The sequence below is a fragment of the Kogia breviceps genome, chromosome 11, assembly GCF_026419965.1.
Source record: "Kogia breviceps isolate mKogBre1 chromosome 11, mKogBre1 haplotype 1, whole genome shotgun sequence".
Classification (NCBI taxonomy): Eukaryota; Metazoa; Chordata; class Mammalia; order Artiodactyla; family Physeteridae; genus Kogia; species Kogia breviceps.
In genome coordinates, this window is record NC_081320.1 from 24,984,313 (window position 1) to 25,001,294 (window position 16,982).

Consider the following 16,982-nt stretch of genomic DNA (forward strand, 5'->3'; position numbering starts at 1 on the left):
TTCTCCATCTATTCTGAATGAGATTCTTGCTCAGTAGAGTAATCTTGGTTGTAGGTTTTTCTCTTTCATTACTTTAAATATGTCTTGCCACTTTCTTCCGTCTTGTAGAGTTTCTGCTGAAAGATCAGCTGTTAACCTTATGTGGATTCCTTTGTATTTTATTGTTTTTCCCTTGCTGCTTTTAATATTTTTTCTTTGTATTTAATTTTCGATAATTTCTTTAATATGTGTCTTGACATGTTTCTCCTTGGATTTATCCTGTATGGGACTTTCTGCACTTCCTGGACTTGATTGTCTATTTCTTTTCCCATGTCGAGGAAGTTTTGAACTATAATCTCCTCAAATATTTTCTCAGTCCTTTTCTTTTTCTCTTCTTCTTCCAGGACCCTTATAATTTGAATTGTGGTCCATTTAACGTTGTCTCAGAAGTCTCTGAGATTGTCCTCAATTCTTTTCATTCTTTTTTCTTTATTCTGCTCTGTGGTACTTATTTCCACTATTTTATCTTCCAGGTCACCTCTCCTTCTTCTGCCTCAGTCATTCTGCTACTGATTCCTTCTAGAGAATTTTTAATTTCATTCATTTTCTTGCTCATCATTGTTTATTTGCTCTTTAGTTCTTCTAGCTCTTTGTTAATTGTTTCTTTTATCTTCTCCATTTTACTTCCAAGATGTTGGATCATCTTTACTATCATTACTCTGAATTCTTTTCCAAGTAGACTGCCTATTTCCTCTTCATTTGTTTGGTCTGGTGGGTTTTTACCTTACTCCTTCATCAGCTGCATATTTCTCTGTCTTCTCATTTTGTTTAACTTACCATTTTTCAGAACTCCTTTTCACAGGCTGCAGGTTTGTAGTTCCCATTTTTTTGGTGTCTGCCCCCAGTGGCTAAGGTTGGTTCAGTGGGTTGCCACTCCAGCTTTCCTGGTAGAGGGGACTGGTCCTTGTGTTCTGGTAGATGAGGCTGGATCTTGTTTTCTGGTGGACAGGACTGTCCCCGATGGTGTGTTTTGGGGTGCCTGTGACCTTATTGTGATATGAATCAGCTTCTCTGCTAATGGGTGGTATTGTGTTCCTTTCTTGCTCGCTGTTTGGCATAGGATGTCCGGCACTGTAGCTGGGTCTTAGCATTGAGATGGAGATCTCTGGGAGGGCTTTTGCCACTTGATATCATGTGGATCTGGGAGCCCTCTTGTGGACTAATATCCTGAAGTCACCTCTCCTACCTCAGAGGCATAGACCTGACACCCAGCCAAGCACCAAGACCATGTCAGCCACATGGCCAGACCAAATTCAACCAAAATTGTGATATTTGTTTCCCTTCTGGGAGTCCTCATGGTATTAAGAGACACCATGGGAATAGTATATTAGTAGCTACCATGTCTTGGGTCCTGTGGATTACCTTTTGCTTCAGCCGCACCACCTCCCAGCAGGTCCAGAGGAGACGGGGCTCCCATCAATGTGAACTGGACCCCACAAAGTCCCAAAGCTGAAGCCCCAGGAAGTCCTGAGGAGACTTGGCTCCCATTAGCATGAACTCTACCCCATTGTGTCCTGAAGCTTCTGGGTGTCAGCATCGACTCAGCCCTGTGTGTTCCAGAAGCCAAAGCCTTAGTGGGTCCTGAGGAGGCCCTTCCATTTTTAATGATTCATGTGAAGAGACAGGATACATCCAGAAAAATTCTGGCACATATTTTTCATGACATCAAAGTCTCAGAAAAGAAACTGAAGGACCCAGCACAGATGGTATTTTTTTTTGTCATTTTATCCATATCAATGAGCTAGTCCAAAATGGAGGTCAATAATAAGGTAAAATTAAAAAGAGTACAGTATGCAGCTAGCTCTACTCAGGTAGTAAAGCAGTTGAATGTGAACTAAGTGTGGGCTGAAGCTCTGTTTGATTCCATCTAGGTAAATCAAATGATAAAATGTTAAAATGAAATTTGGTAAGGGGTAAAACTTGAAGGAAGCCACAGAAATACCAGACACAATGGGCCTACAAAAGTCAATTCCAGTAGCTAGGTGTGGGTGGTACTGTGGACACTGAGCCAGCAGAGCTCCACTGTGAAAAGGGCACAGGGTATTGGGTGGCAGCTCTGGGCAAGACCCCTGAAAGACACACGCAGATTCAGATCTCTGGCTCAACCCTGATTCCAGAAACTCAGTGGCCCCTTAAGGAGAAGATGATTCTGCCACCTCTGCCTGTGTAACTCTGTAACCATAGCAAGGCATTTTTTTAAAGTTAATAGACAGTGAAGAAGTGATACTTCTATGTAAGAAGTGTGGGTGTAGTAGTAAGTTTTATGAGCAATATATGTTACTTTATGTGTGATTTGTTTTTAATATGTTGGAAATGAGAATCTGAAATATTAGAGAATTTGACCTACCAGATTTATATATATTTTGCGGTACGCGGGTCTCTCACTGTTGTGGCCTCTCCCATTGCAGAGCACAGGCTCCGGATGCGCAGGCTCAGCAGCCATGGCTCACGGGCCCAGCCGCTCCGCAGCATGTGGGATCTTCCTGGACCAGGGCACGAATCCATGTCCCCTGCATTGGCAGGCGGATTCTCAACCACTGTGCCACCAGGGAAGCCCCAGATTTATAATTTTAATTGAAATACTTAAGAAGATTTAACTAAGTAATATCATAGTCATTGTTTAGATACATGAGAACCTCATTTATTGAATTTTTTTTCTTTCTTTTTTTTTTTTTTTTTGTGGTACGCGGGCCTCTCACTGTTGTGGCCTCTCTCGTTGCGGAGCACAGGCTCCGGACGCGCAGGCTCATTGGCCATGGCTCACGGGCACAGCCGCTCTGTGGCATGTGGGATCTTCCCAGACCAAGGCACGAACCCGTGTCCCCTGCATTGGCAGGCAGACTCTCAACCACTGCGCCACCAGGGAAGCCCTCTTTCATTGAATTTGCAAGTGTAGTTTTTAGGACGTTGACATGTTTTAAGAGAATTTGATATGCTAAATTTGGAAGTTTTGATTTATTAGCTTTGCTGGAATTATGTAAGTCCCGAGAAAGATTTTGTTTCTCCTATTTATAAATCATCCAGTTAGGGATCTGAAGTTTTAACAAAACTAGATGTATTAAGTTTGCAATTATAGTTTGAAATATTTAGTGAAATTTGCAAATTTAAAATTGATGTTTACATTTTTAAGCTTATTTGATTTGTTTATAAAATTTTATGACTAATTGGAAATATGTAAGATCACTCAATTGATTAAGTTTGAAAATGTTGTTAAATGTTTAGGTGGAAGGATGCCATCTCGTATTTAATAGCTAATTGAGCATTAGTCCCAGGACAAGGGAAAGTGGATGTTTAATACATAAAAACTAAATTTATAAGAAAACTTCCAAGTTTTAGAAGATGTGTTCAAAGGCAAAAGAAATACGACTTTAACAAATTATCAACGAAAACGTATGCAGCAAGTAAGAGTTTTTTGCTATGACCAAGTTCTCCCCAGTCATAAAACACGAAAATGTTGCTTCATGTGAGGGTGGTGACTTTGGGACATACAGGATGTAGGAAGTGACTGTAATTTGGGAGATGGCATAAAAGAAAATGATTTGGTTTTTCTGGGCTGTAATACAGTTGACTCTTGAACAATACAAGGATCAGAGGAAGCAACTCTTGAAAATCCACAGTATAATTTATAGTCTGCCTTCAGTTCCTCCATATCTGTGGATTCAACCAATCACTGACTGTGTAGAACTATATTATTTACTATTGAAAAAAATCTGGGTATAAGTGGACCCATGCAATTCAAACTCCTGTTGTTCAAGAGTCAACAGTATACAATATCCTAATGCTTGGCTTCTCATAGAGGGTGTGTGCATCTCCACAGGTGAGAAGGATGCTGGATGGCATTTAGCAACAGGTTTGGTGACCCAATTAGAAGTATTTTAAACTATATTTATTGGGGGGAAGGATATAACTGTTTCACCCTGTTGCTGTTATACTTAAAGTAGAAGGAATGCAAGAGGGGGCTGACAGAAATGGGTGTGTATAATAGTTATAATGGTGTGTCAGTGTTTATTGGAAATCACAGATCAGGAACTTTTCATACCTTTCCATTCTTTTCCTTTTCCTTCTCTCCTTGCAGCAGTATTCCACAAGGTAACTTTTATTAATATCCCTTTTATCATATGGGGAAATCGAGGCCAAGAGAGGTTAAGTATCTTGCCCATATTCACATACCTAGTAAGTGGTAGAACCACTGTTGGAATCCACTGCTTGTGCTCTTTCCTACACTAAACTCCATAATCAAAGGTCAGATGTAAGGTTATTAAAAGACATTCTTATACAAAGAACATGAAAAGCACTTCACAGAAAGTCCCAAATATTAAACGTAGTGATAAAGTTGAATTGGAAAGTAGATTTAGTAAATAATTATAAAAGAGAAGGAAAGGGCTTCAGACTCCAGGCTGCTTAGACAAAGTTCCTAAAGCAGTTCAAAGTATTAATACTCATGTTAAGATATATATCACATGGGTATCATTAAACCATCTTTTCATCCCTGGGGTTCCTTATCTATAGAGCCTCATATTTCCCCTTCCAATAAGTTGTAATCATAACTTCTAAATGTGACAAGAGGTAAGGTTTGGGCAATGTAGGTCAGTTTCCCAGTTTGTCCTCCAGGTCTATGACTTTCTCAGGCCACTCTGCTGGAATTTTCCTGTGTCTCTGGTGGTATTTTACTATGGTATAGTCTAGGTGTTCAGACAACTACTGTAGTTTTAGGACTTGGAGGTCTGGATGAAAGAGAGGTTTTTGCTGGTCCTGCCTCAGGAAGGCTAAGTAAAGCAGAGAGTTCACTTCCTGTTGCTAGCAGGGCTGTTGGAGAAAAAGCCAGAGGGGTTGGCAACAGTTGGGCTGCCGGAAGCCGTCCAGCATTGCCAACTATTGCCTGAGCAAAGCTCGGCAAGAAGTTATGGCATGAGGAAGCAAAGCTCCTCTCCTGGTGGGCGGCGGAAAGCATCTCTTCTGATTCTAGGAAAATTCTTGCTAAAAACTGAGGGGGTTTCTGGAGGGTTTAGGCCAAGAAGATGGAAGTATTACAAAGCAAATCCCCCTCGGGACGAGACCTATAGTGCCAAGCAAAGCTGGTACTGTCAGGTACAAATATGGAGAAGCAAAGCTCTCCTCTGTATGGTTCCCCCTGTTTTCCCCTGCTTTTGCCTAGGGATTAAGGAAAGACCCCGATTTAGGGTAAAGCCAAAAATGATTGTAACTACTCCGGCTTTTTTAATGATTATATTTGAAATTCTTAGGCCAGGGCATTGGACTTAGGGAAATACAATGGTGGGAACATTTGTGTGGCAAGAACTTATTGTAAAAGAAAAACTGAAAGAGTTATGGCTCCCCAGGAGAGTTGTAAATATCTTGGGAAATACCTGGCTATGGTGACGAGGAGGTTTTGTGCAACAGTGGGTATATTCAATAAGTTTACGGTACAATGTCCGCCCCCATGGCCTCCTAGAAGTATAAATAATGATGTACATTGTTTTGATTATAATGATAGGGTTAGAAAATCTGTGGATGAAATGTTGTATTATTGTTTTTAACATGTTTAAGTTTATGGCTTGATATTATTGTTTTTAACATGTTTAAGTTTATGGCTTGATTGAGCAGAATGTGCAGGTACAAAAACACCTTAATCTTCTGAGAAGAATGAGGAAACCGCAGACAGAGTTCCTGACCTAGATGTGAATGTACACAAGAGACGAAAGAGAATGGAGACAACAAGAAAATTACTTAACTTGTTTAACCTGCTGATGTAAACTACTTTTGTTTTTTGGTTTATGTAAGGGACCTTTTGGCATGGGAATGAAGTTAAGATTGAAAATGAGATTATTTTACAGTATAAATGCTTTGGAATCATGATATTAAATTTGTCAGATCCTTGCATCCTCTGAGGTGTCTTGTGATCTGTCCACGCCGACTCCGTCTCCCCTTTGGGTGAAACCTGTTCAGCTGGGGCTGGTCCTCGGCATTGGGCCACAGAAGTGTCCATGAAATATCTCAGTTTCCAGTATGCCTTGATAGACTGGAGGTAAGGTAGAAATGATAAACACCTCTCTCAACTAAAGGTATTCTCCTGGGGTGTAATACCTGTTGGGGACAGAGTGGGGGTCAGGAATCCAGTGGGGACAAGTCAAGTGAAGTATGCAAGAGACAAGGTGAATTTGAACATGTAGTTATTTTTGAACAGGGAGTTCTAAACCAAAAGTGTTCTATATTGTAGCAAAACTCCGTGGTAGACATAAATTTGGCCTGATTTTTTTTTGCTTCAAAGCATAGCATCATAGGTGTGCTTTGAAGTCTGTCTGATGCATTGGATCTGGTTTTTAGATTTTAGTTGATGTGTGCAGAAGAGAGGTACAGTCATATCAACCACTATAAACACTTTAATGAGTACCTATTCAGTGCCAGGGAACTGGATAGGTGCTGGTAACAGGAAACCAGATAAAGCATTCCTATTTTCATGGTGCTTGCCATTTAGTGGGTAAGGAGGTGTGGGAGAGACCAACAAGTTACAGAGAGTTGCATAAATGACATAAGAATATATGGAGAGTTGGATAAATGATATAGGAATATATAAGAAGGACACCTATTCTACACTTGTAGATTAAGGTAAGGTTCTTGGTGGAGGTGACACCTGAACTAAGTCTAAGAAGATGAAGTCACCAGGTAGTATGCCAGCCCCACAGCAGGTATATATGGACAAGGTGATTGTAACAGGGTAATGCTCAGTTCCAGACATTAAACTCTCATTTAAAAGGACCATTAGCAAACAGGAATATCAATGAAAATGGAAAGATGAAGGAACCAGGGACAGTTAACCAAGGATAGAGAAGCTTCAGGAGGTATCTATCAGAGAGATGGCCACATGGAAGAGACATTATACTAGTAAAAGCAGACCCAAATCAGGGGCATTATTCCTTCAAAAAAAAGGAATAATTTTATAATGATTCAAAATTGAATGGATTTAACAAATGAGACAAATTGAGTAAAATATTTAAGCAGAATTTGATCCTCTTACAATGACCTCATCTAGAAGGTTGTGGCGTTGAATTATTATTTGACTGAAAACTTGTCAAAAGTGCTCTAACATCCTCTCTGACACAGTAGGACCCTTACATCAATTTCCTTAAATGATATAGCATTCAAAAGCCACCTTGAACAGGAGTATACAGGCAGATATCTAAGGCACATAGATGCAAATTGCATGGGTCTCCAAGCTATGAGGAAGTGGAGAGTATGAGAATCATGCTAAAAGAAATTGTTTCTAATAGTCTTTACAAGGTGGAAACAGAATCCCCATTGGTATTGAAGATTAGATGAGACAATGGATTGGAGAGCATGCATCATAAAGTATCATTATAAATTTTATTAACATAAAATCTTCTTTCTAGTTTCCAAGTGACAAACATTAATAAATCATTATGATAATTCCCTGATCCAGTGCTCTTGAAGTTTATTTTTAAAAACCTAAACTCCACATTGTTTTCTCTGTATTTTGCTTTCTTTCCTCCTCCCCTCCTCTTCTTTCCTTTATTTTACCATAAGTGTTTCCCATCTTCCCAAGGATAGTTCTTTGCTTTGTCTCCAAACTCCCTCTTCATGGTACTAATTACATTGGATTATAACGGTGTTCATAAATTTGTCAATAGCTGAAGACAGAGAGCAGAAGAATAAAGTCAATGTTTTACTGCCTCAGCATCTGGTACATAGTTAAGTGCTCAAAATGGTTTCATGAATGGATAGATGGATGGATGGATGAGGAATAGTCCATTTCCCTCACTGCCATCTAATTTTATCCCCCCTTATCATACTTTGCTGACACTGACTCTCACAGCTCAACTATGTTCTCTAATTGCCAAAATCAATGTCATCATACTTGGATTCTAATGACACTATAATTAATATAACCCACCACAATTTTCCTCTCTTAATTTTTATCACTCCTCATATCCTGATTATTCCACCAACTCTCTGTTTCTTCATTTTTCCCTCCTATTGCCTGATAGCACATTTCCATGAATCTTTGGTCTCTTCTCTGGAAACGCATATATAGGTAAAAGAGATGTTCTCTACTTTCAACTCTCTCATAAGCCATCTGTTTGGAAAATTCCTAAGTAAACATTTTGGTCCTTGGGTTCTCATTCTCTAGCCCCATCTCTTAAACTACTTGTTGGACATTTCCAAATAATCATTATATTCTCACATAAAATCCAACAAAAACTGTACTCATTTTCTTCTGACCAACTCCTCCATTCATTCCTTGATTCACTTGTGAATTCACTTCAATTGAGTCAGCCTGTCATTCTCCCAAAACACTTTGCAAATTTTTACTTCCATACTTTTGTCACACTGTCTCTTTTACCCAGAATGTCACCATTATTTATCTTCTTCTCTAAAAATCTTATCTAATCTTCAAGGCCCAAATCAGTTGCCACCATTTGAGGTCTTCCTTGATCATTGTTGCTAGATAACCTCCCTCCTCTTCACTCCTATAGAATTTGTCTGTACAATATCTGTGAAACCTATCACATAACACCTTATGTTGTAGTTACCTTTAAATCAGTCTTACTTGCCTCATTATGTAGTATAAGCCCTATGAGAGAAGACATGAAGCCCTGATTCAGGAACCACCTTACCTAGTGACCCCATCCCTTGATGGACTGATGATCTGTCCAAGGTTAACCGTGTGTTTCTCCCTCACGATCATTATTCTGCCATTTGCTAATTCAACAACAACAATAATAACAAAGTCTTATGCTCCTACTACATGCTTTTACATTGAGAATTACCTTTATTTTCCCCCAGTTGAACCTATCTATGTTTCTGACAGCTAACCCCATCTCCACCACCAAGGGCCTTGACCATTCAAGACACTGGGGGGGATCATATGAGTAGGGAGAGGATGTGGTAAGTGCAGTGGGGTAACTCCAGAGAGTATGTGGGCATTAAACCTCTCCAGGAAAACTTCTGCAGCCAAAATGACTCATCCAAGATGTAAAAACTCAAGTTGATCTGCATCCACCCTGATATTTGAGATTCCTGATTTGAAAAGACAGGGTCAGTTACTGTGGATGAGCTTCTAGTGAATGGACATTCTCAGCAACACTCAGGTGCTTAGTCATGGATTGTAAGATCTATCTAAATTAGTGCAAAGGATCTTGGGATCTAAGACTTGCCTCTGGGTGTGATGGAGAAGTACTGCCCTGAGATCCAAGTCTGTCAACAGGTGAGGTTCAAGGACAGACTGCAGGTCTAGCAGAGACTTGGGAAGCAGGCTATTTAGACTTGTAGCTGAGTATGACTGGAACAGTGTGGAATTGATACCAGGGAATTGATAGGCAGAGTTTTGTTTTGTTATTTATGCATGTCTTTACTCTTGGTTTCCTCTTTTAATCTCTCAGAGAGTTCATTCTCTCTTCTAGCTTCAACTATTACCCCTATCTGAGGAACTATATTTTTGGTCCTGACCAAATTTCATATTGTCCAGAGACCATCATTGGATGTTTTCTTTTACTCAAATACAACATATCTAGAACCAATCTGAGCAGTGAGCAACCTTCATCTTTCATCTTGCTGAAATTATAACTGCCCCTACCAGGTAGAGAAGCAGTGTTATCAGACCAGAGCTTTTCTGAGCCTCCTGTTGCTGTGTGCTAAGTTCCAAGTCAGGTTACCGTTTGCCTTTGCAGCCCATCTTGTGGGGCTTAAGGGTTGTTTACCCCCTCCTCTCTTCTTAGATGCTGCTCCACAAAACTAGAACCAGTCATCATCACTGGCTCCTGAAAAATGAAGGTGTCACCTCTCAGTGTCCTCCAGCTTCTAATTTCATGAAACATCACACACCCCTTTTAGTTTATACAATAGGAAGGAATTTAAAAATCTTATGAAGTTTTAAAAAGTAAAATCCCTGGTGTTTTTTGGAGTTTAATTAGAGGTAGACATGATATTATCTAGTATATTTATCTCTGCAGCTTTTGAAAATTCTAGGTAGTCATTGCCTTCGGTAAATAACTATTCCTTCTAAAGGGGATCTCATTCATTCCCTCTCTCCCCTCATTCTATGGAAAGATTACAAGAAAGATTCAAATTAGTTCTACAATCTGCAGCTGAAGTTTTTTCTTTGCTTACATTTTGTTTCTAGAAGGAAATTTGGCATAGTTTACCAAGACGGTTCGACCTAACTATTCAACTTTAAGGTGTTTCTTTTATGAAAAGAACAAGGAATGCTCTCAAAGATTTATGTCAAGGATATTAATTTCAAAGTTACTTGTAATCATTGAAAATGGAAACATTATACATCTAAAAATAGAGGAATGGCTAAATAAATGATTACAGCCTTGCAATATAATGCATCCATTAAAAATCCTATTTTGAAAACTATTTCATGACATGGAAAATGGCCATGATATGATGCTAAGGGACAAAACAAAACACAAAAAAAAACAGCTGCTGAAACTTTTTATTATGATCCAAAATTTATCTTAAAAAGTATGAGTGACTTTATGTGGTATAAGTAACACAGAAAAAGTATAAGCTAGCATTCCATATTTTTAACAGGTTAACTGTCAATAGTGGAATTGTAGAATTTTACATTTTTAAAAATGGAGGACTTGGAGATACAGTCTTGAAGCCTTATGCTTAATGTAACCCTGAGCATGCCATTGATTATGTTCTTCCAAATGTTCTTCTAGGATCATGTATTATTTTATTCATTCATTCATTCATTCATTTAATCAATAAACATGTAGTGACTCTTAAGTGCCAAGCACTCTCCTCTGTTCTGAGAAGATAAACAAGACAGAAGAGAAATGTTCCTTGCTTTGCCCAGAGTTTATAATCCTTTAAAATTAGGAAGAAATGTTTTTAAAATTTTCATTTCATTTGACCCAGTAATTCTACTTCTGGGAAATCTACCCTAAAGAAATAATCAAGAAAGCAAAATAAAATTATCATACAGAAATGTTTATTAGTATTTTAATCATAATGGCAAAAATATCTACGCATCACCTAGATTCCCAGCAGTAAGGGGATGGTTAAGGTAATAATGGCACATTCATAAAATGGAATAATAGGAAGCCATTATGATTATGTTACTGAAGACTTTTTAATAACATGGGAAAATATTATTAATGTTTTCCATTAATATCAGTGGAAAAAATAAGCTACAAAATTATCTAGAATCTGACTTTAATATGTAGTGTAATAGTCATAAAAGAAATTTGACTGTTAACAGGTGTTACTTTTGCATTGTGAATTAATGGTTGATTTGTATTTTTGTTTCTATGTCCTTCATGAACAAGGTTTAATTTTATAATCTGGAAAACCACGTTGCTTTCATTTTTAAGATGATTCAAAGATTATCTGTTAAAAATTCAAGGAGCATACAAAAAGATAATTTAACATTTCCTCAAAGTCTGCATTGCCATGGTGGAGAAAGAAGTGATCATTCATATGGAAAGAGCTGGAGGTCTCTTCCTTTCTAAAGCATTCTTGGGAGAGAATGGATGACCATGCCTATGGTGGAGCTAGATTCTTCAGAGGACCTAAGGAGATTAATTTATTCAGCTCATGAGGCTGAGCAAAGAAAAACAGAAGGAGCACTTGGAGGACTTGGAGACACAGCCTTGAGGCATCATCCCTAATTCTACCTTGAACTCTAAACATGAGCATGCCATTGATAATCTGCACATCACGCACAGGTGACATTTCTTGTTGTCATTGCTCTCAGCTCTGACACCAGAGATCCTCTGACCTCACTGAGCAGGTGTCATGAAGGGTCAGGGTCTATGGGTTACCTGGAGAGAAACAGTGGAGTCTGTGATGTCAGAGTCAAGGCAGCCAAAATCTGGCTCTTTGCCCAACCCACTGAAGAGTTTGACCCTGAGTCTTGACCCTAACCTTCTAAGTTCAAAGGGAAAGAGAAGGGCTGTGGAACATGTCATTTCTGTGTAAGCCAAAGCAAGAGAGCTGTCCTCTGGTGTTCCATCAGCTACTGAATGCTTGGGTTCATGCTGACTGTCAGGTCTCCCTTGAGCTCACACAACTACCTGATGCAGTAAAAATACGAACTTTCCCTCTAATTTAGGGATAATCAAGACAGCGTGTGTAAGGCCGAAAAGGCACCAGGTTTCACTGCACATATAAGCAGTTATACATCATGCTGTGAGTTTTCTAAGTTTAAGGGGGCTGATGTGAAGTTAAAGGAGCAAGTCAGTGCAGAAAGATTACAGGTACCTCACCTTCAGCAAACCAAATATCTAAAAACAAGAGTAGCATAGGAGATAAATTTACAAAAGAATTCATTTCACTACCACTTTGAGTAATTGGTTTCCTTTCTACATTTAAAATATAAATTGATTCACCACAACTTATTTTACACACAACATATTAAGCACTTAAGAGTTGCATAAAGGGAACTTAAAAATTAGCATTTGGACATCACTGCAAAGGAAACATAGTTTTCTCTGATTTTAAAAGTGACCATTGATTACAGAACCTGCAAAAGACCTCAAATCAATTGCAAATCTCTATGCAAAATAATTCAGTAATTTGGGAATGATTTTTTTGAAGTTTTTCTCTTAGCTCCTTCTTTGGGCTTCTCATATTCATTTATCTCAGCAAAGTCATACAAAGAACCCATTTTAAAATCACAGTGGTAGGTGATTTAAACATACCTCCACATCATAGGTAAACATTTAACACTTGTACACCCATAGATATACACATTAGACACCTAGGACACCCACAAAAATGTCAATACAAATAGAGCTGTGCTCTAATGATCAATTTTCCATCATGCCACCTGAGGACACTTTCATTCCAGAACTGTAGCTCCAATGTGTGAAAATGCCAACATTTTCACTTTTAATCAGCTTCTGAAACCCTAGCCTGTTGGGTGCAAGAAAGAAAGAGCTTTCAATTGCCTTTAATTGCCTTTGCCAAGCACGTTTCTCTGTAGATGTAGAGAGGCTAAAAACATTGACCTCACATGGCCAGAGAAGTTTAGAAAAACTCTTGGATCCTTAATGGTGGAGTTCCTTAAGAACAGCATAGCTGCCTCTCATTTCTGAATGAGAAACCCTAGCAGCATAGAGAGAGCTGAATTAGAATCCTGAGTATTTTATTATTCTAATAAAATGCTCTTCACATCCAAATAATATTGGAGAGTTGTGGTGGGAGCAGAAAGTTCCTGAATATTCAGGAAAAATTGAAAATGAGAAATTTTGCCTATGTGTACTTAAAACTGGAAGGTATCAAAAGGCTGTACAGCTGAATAGCAGGCCTGCAAGGATTCACAAAGCCCTAGCCAGGGATCGGCCCCTTGACCACATTCTGGGTATCCCCTTCAGGCTTTAAAGGCAAAAGAGAGAAGGAATATATGGAAAGAAGCAAAGTAGGGGTTGAATGGAAAATGTCAGGAAGATGAGTGGAGAAGGGAAAAATAAAAGAGAGAAATGAAGAAAAAAGGTGGAATGTATACATAAAAGGAAGGGAGACTGGTGATGGGTGAAAAGGAGTAGAAAAAGAAAGAGAAATAGAAAAGAAAATCATGAGATAAGATAAAATCCCCCATCTACAACTGACTCAGCTAACTGTCAGTATAAATCCAGGGGTTCAGGTGGGCAATCTCCACCTTGAACCAGGCACTATCCAACCCTGAAGCTCCATAGCAATGCTATCTTCCTTTAAGGATATTTTTTCCCTTTTCCACAAAGGGCAAGCTCACCTATCGAAGGCCACAGCTGTCATGGAGTAGATACTGGCAAAGACAGCAGCAATGGGGAAGAAGTTGTGGAATTTGCAGTAGAACAGGCCGTAGTACCACTCGTTGTGGACAGCATAAGTGAAGTTCACCACTGTATTGAATGCAGCCATGGAGGCCTCTGCGAAGGCCAGGTTCACCAGGAAATAGTTAGTAACTGTCCTCATTCTCTTGTGAGCCAAGATGATCCACATCACCACCACGTTGCCCACCACAGAGGTCACCACAATGACTGTGTAGGCAGCCGCCCAAAGGACAATTTGCCAGGCTGGCTGCACAAACTGGTTGGGCTCTGAGGTGTTGGTGGAGATGTTTGGGAAGAGGTCTGAGTCCACAGGGAGGACGTTATCCATTCTTCTGCTAAGCGATTAAACCTTCCTCTCTGTACACACACACACAAATCCTTTGCAGCAGGGTCCTGAGCCAGGGTCTGGGGTCAGAGTCCTGTTTAACCAAGACAGGAGGGCTGCAGGCTCTTTCTGGACAGAACTCTTTCCTTGTAAGCAGAAGACTTGGTGCTAAGATAAAAGCTTCTAGATGTGCTGTTATGCCCTTGGTGGCTTTGAATTCCTCCACTTTCGAACTTCAGAAAGCACTTGAGTTCTGTAATCTGGAGACAGCGTCTCTCCTGCGTTGAGCTGGAAAAGAGAAAGAAATTCCACGGGTCACAGTTCCAGGAAGCAGAGATTCTCCACCTTTCTGCACCTGCTGCTGCTTGCAACTGCTGTTCTTCCTATCTGCAGCGGGAAAGGCAAAGCCCTGTGCTGCGTGAGGACTTCGGGGCGAAGGTGGGGGTGGGGGGCATTAGTCACAGCACGACCTGTCAAAGTTCAGAGCCTGTGGCAGGAATTCTGGGGCCGTGCGTCCAGCTGTAGATTTTTTCCTTTGCTTTCACTACCGCCGCCACCGCCGCCACCGTCTGCAGCTTTGCAGGCGCCTCTTGGCTCGGGTCCTGCTCAGCTCGGGAGTTAGCAGAACCTTGGCAGGCTGCGCGTGAGGTCTTTATAACCCACTGTAAAGACGTCACTGTGAAGGGGCAGTACCTGGCTACGTGCTCGCCAGTCCCCTTGCGCAGAGCTGCAGCTGCACCATCTGTTGACAACTGTCTCACTGCACCATCTCAGCCACCAAGCCTTTTGCTGCTACCTGCTGTGAGAGTCTGCAAGCCGGGTTCCCCACGCACTCCTCGAGGGGGCGCAAGCTAGGTCCCCTCAGAGTAACTGCGCCAGATGGGGTCCGCAGCTGGAACCCCAGATGAACCAAGGGGAAAGGAAGGATTCGCGAAGGAGCTGTAGCGATGGACGCTCAACATCCAGGGAGGGCAGGAATGCTGCCATAGCTCTGCAGAGGCCCCTGTTTCTGGTGGTCGGAGTTGGCCAAGTGTGGGGGCGACGTGCCAGCGCTCGCTCTGGGCTTCGCTCCAACCCGAAACACTCCCAAAATACCTAGTTCCTTTTCCTAACAGACCGATTCCCCTGGGAAGCAGTGATAGGTTCTAAGCTTTGGGAACACCTTCCCCAGCCACCCCTCGCCCCATGAAAAGCTCCAGTAGCGCTCTCCAGATGAGGCCCCCGCACAGGCAGTGGGGAGCGGGCTGAGCTCCCTGCGAAGCGGTATGTCTCCCAGGCGCGCATCTCTGGGCTCTCTGCCAGCTCCCACTGCGGTCTCGCGTTGGCCGTCCCGAGACCAGCAGCCTCTGCCTCCGCGCCTCCCGGGCCTGTGGGCCAGAGCCGGTCCCTGGGTGGCGTCTGGGCTCTTCCTCCTCTCCCCACCCGGATGCCAGGTTTGCATAAATACTGGAGGGCATGTCTGCTCGCCTTATCTCCCCACCCCAGACCCGCTCCTGGCGGGCTTCGAGGCCTCATCTCCTAGTCCAAGACTATTTCAAATGGCCAAGCTGGTACAGGGCACTGGGAGAAGCTGGGAAGGGCTCGCCAGTAGGTGCCAACCGTTTCGCAGAAACCGAGGTGGACTGAGGTTCTGAGGGCTTTCCAGCCAGACGCCCTGGGAGATGAGGTTCCGTGGGCACTCGAATCTTCCAAGCCTTTCTGGGGACCATCTACCCCTCTGCCCGATCCAGCACCTTTTACTGCGGGGACTCGGAACGGTGGGGTGTGGGCTGGGATGGGCGCGGAAGCTCGGGTTTGAGTAAGCCGGCACTCGACTGGGAGCCGAGTTTATGCACTCGTTCTGCCGGATGGAGCGCTTCTCCTGCGAGGGAGAAAAGTATCTCGCGGGAAGCGCTTTAATGTTCAGAAACGTATTGTATGGATTTAAGCCGGACTAAAATCCGATGCTGTCGGGGAATCTGCTAGTTCACTCCGCTTTTGTTGAATCCTGGAATTTCAGCGTTTATATGAATCTCATGTTGCACTTCCTGGTCCTCCAAGCACTCTTAAACCCTGAAAAGAAAACTCCAGTGATATCTTGAAGAGAACAGTGCCCACCCTGCCCCATCCCACCCCACCCCACCCCATTTAGAGAGGCAGCAAAGGAGAGCCTTCTTGTGGAAGGGAACACCTTCTCTTCCACTCTGGATCTCTTACTGCTGCTTCCACCACCTCGCAGAGCTGACAGAGAGTGTGAGTATGTATGAGTGTGTCCACCTTTAATTTTTCCTCCCAAGCTGTCTTAAAGCTATCTTTCCCTCTTTCTCCCTGTCCGGTGGAGACAGCCTGACTTTCCCTAAAGGAATTTTAGTCAATGCTTGGGGGTGGGGTGGGGAGAAAGAGAATAAATCCTAAGTATATAATAAAAGCTAAATATAAATAAATTTAAAATAAATGCTAAAAAATTAGGATTTATCTATTAATCCATTAGTGGGGCAAGATGATAATTTGAACCAGGTACTACTGTGCTGTGGATATAGCCTAGAAAACATTTACAGTATAGTGATAGAGAAAGAAACAATTACCTACACAAAATGGGCAGTATTATGATGAACAAAGGTATTAGGCCTGATAAGAGATGAGGGAGGCATTAATCTAGACAATGAGGGGAACCAGGGAAGAGTGTAGAAAATCATATCTGTGGATTTGAATGTTAAGCCTGAAGAATGTTAAGGATGAGAGGAGGCTGAGGGTGAAAGGGAGGAGAATATCCCATATATACATTTCATATGTCAAATCATGTCACCCTGCTTAAAGTCCCACAAGGTCCAGCTAACTCAGAAGAACACCTACAT

General features: G+C 41.5%; 1 protein-coding gene across 1 annotated transcript in view; it reads right to left on the reverse strand.

The window, feature by feature from the left end:
* Positions 1-15,157, reverse strand: part of TACR1 (tachykinin receptor 1) — a 259,672-nt gene extending 244,515 nt beyond the window's left edge. Inside the window, exon 1 of the mRNA XM_059079627.2 lies at positions 13,763-15,157. Coding sequence (XP_058935610.1) covers positions 13,763-14,151 — 389 coding nt within the window. The 5' untranslated portion in view covers positions 14,152-15,157. The remainder of the gene's footprint in view (positions 1-13,762) is intronic.
* Positions 15,158-16,982: the final 1,825 nt, after the last annotated feature.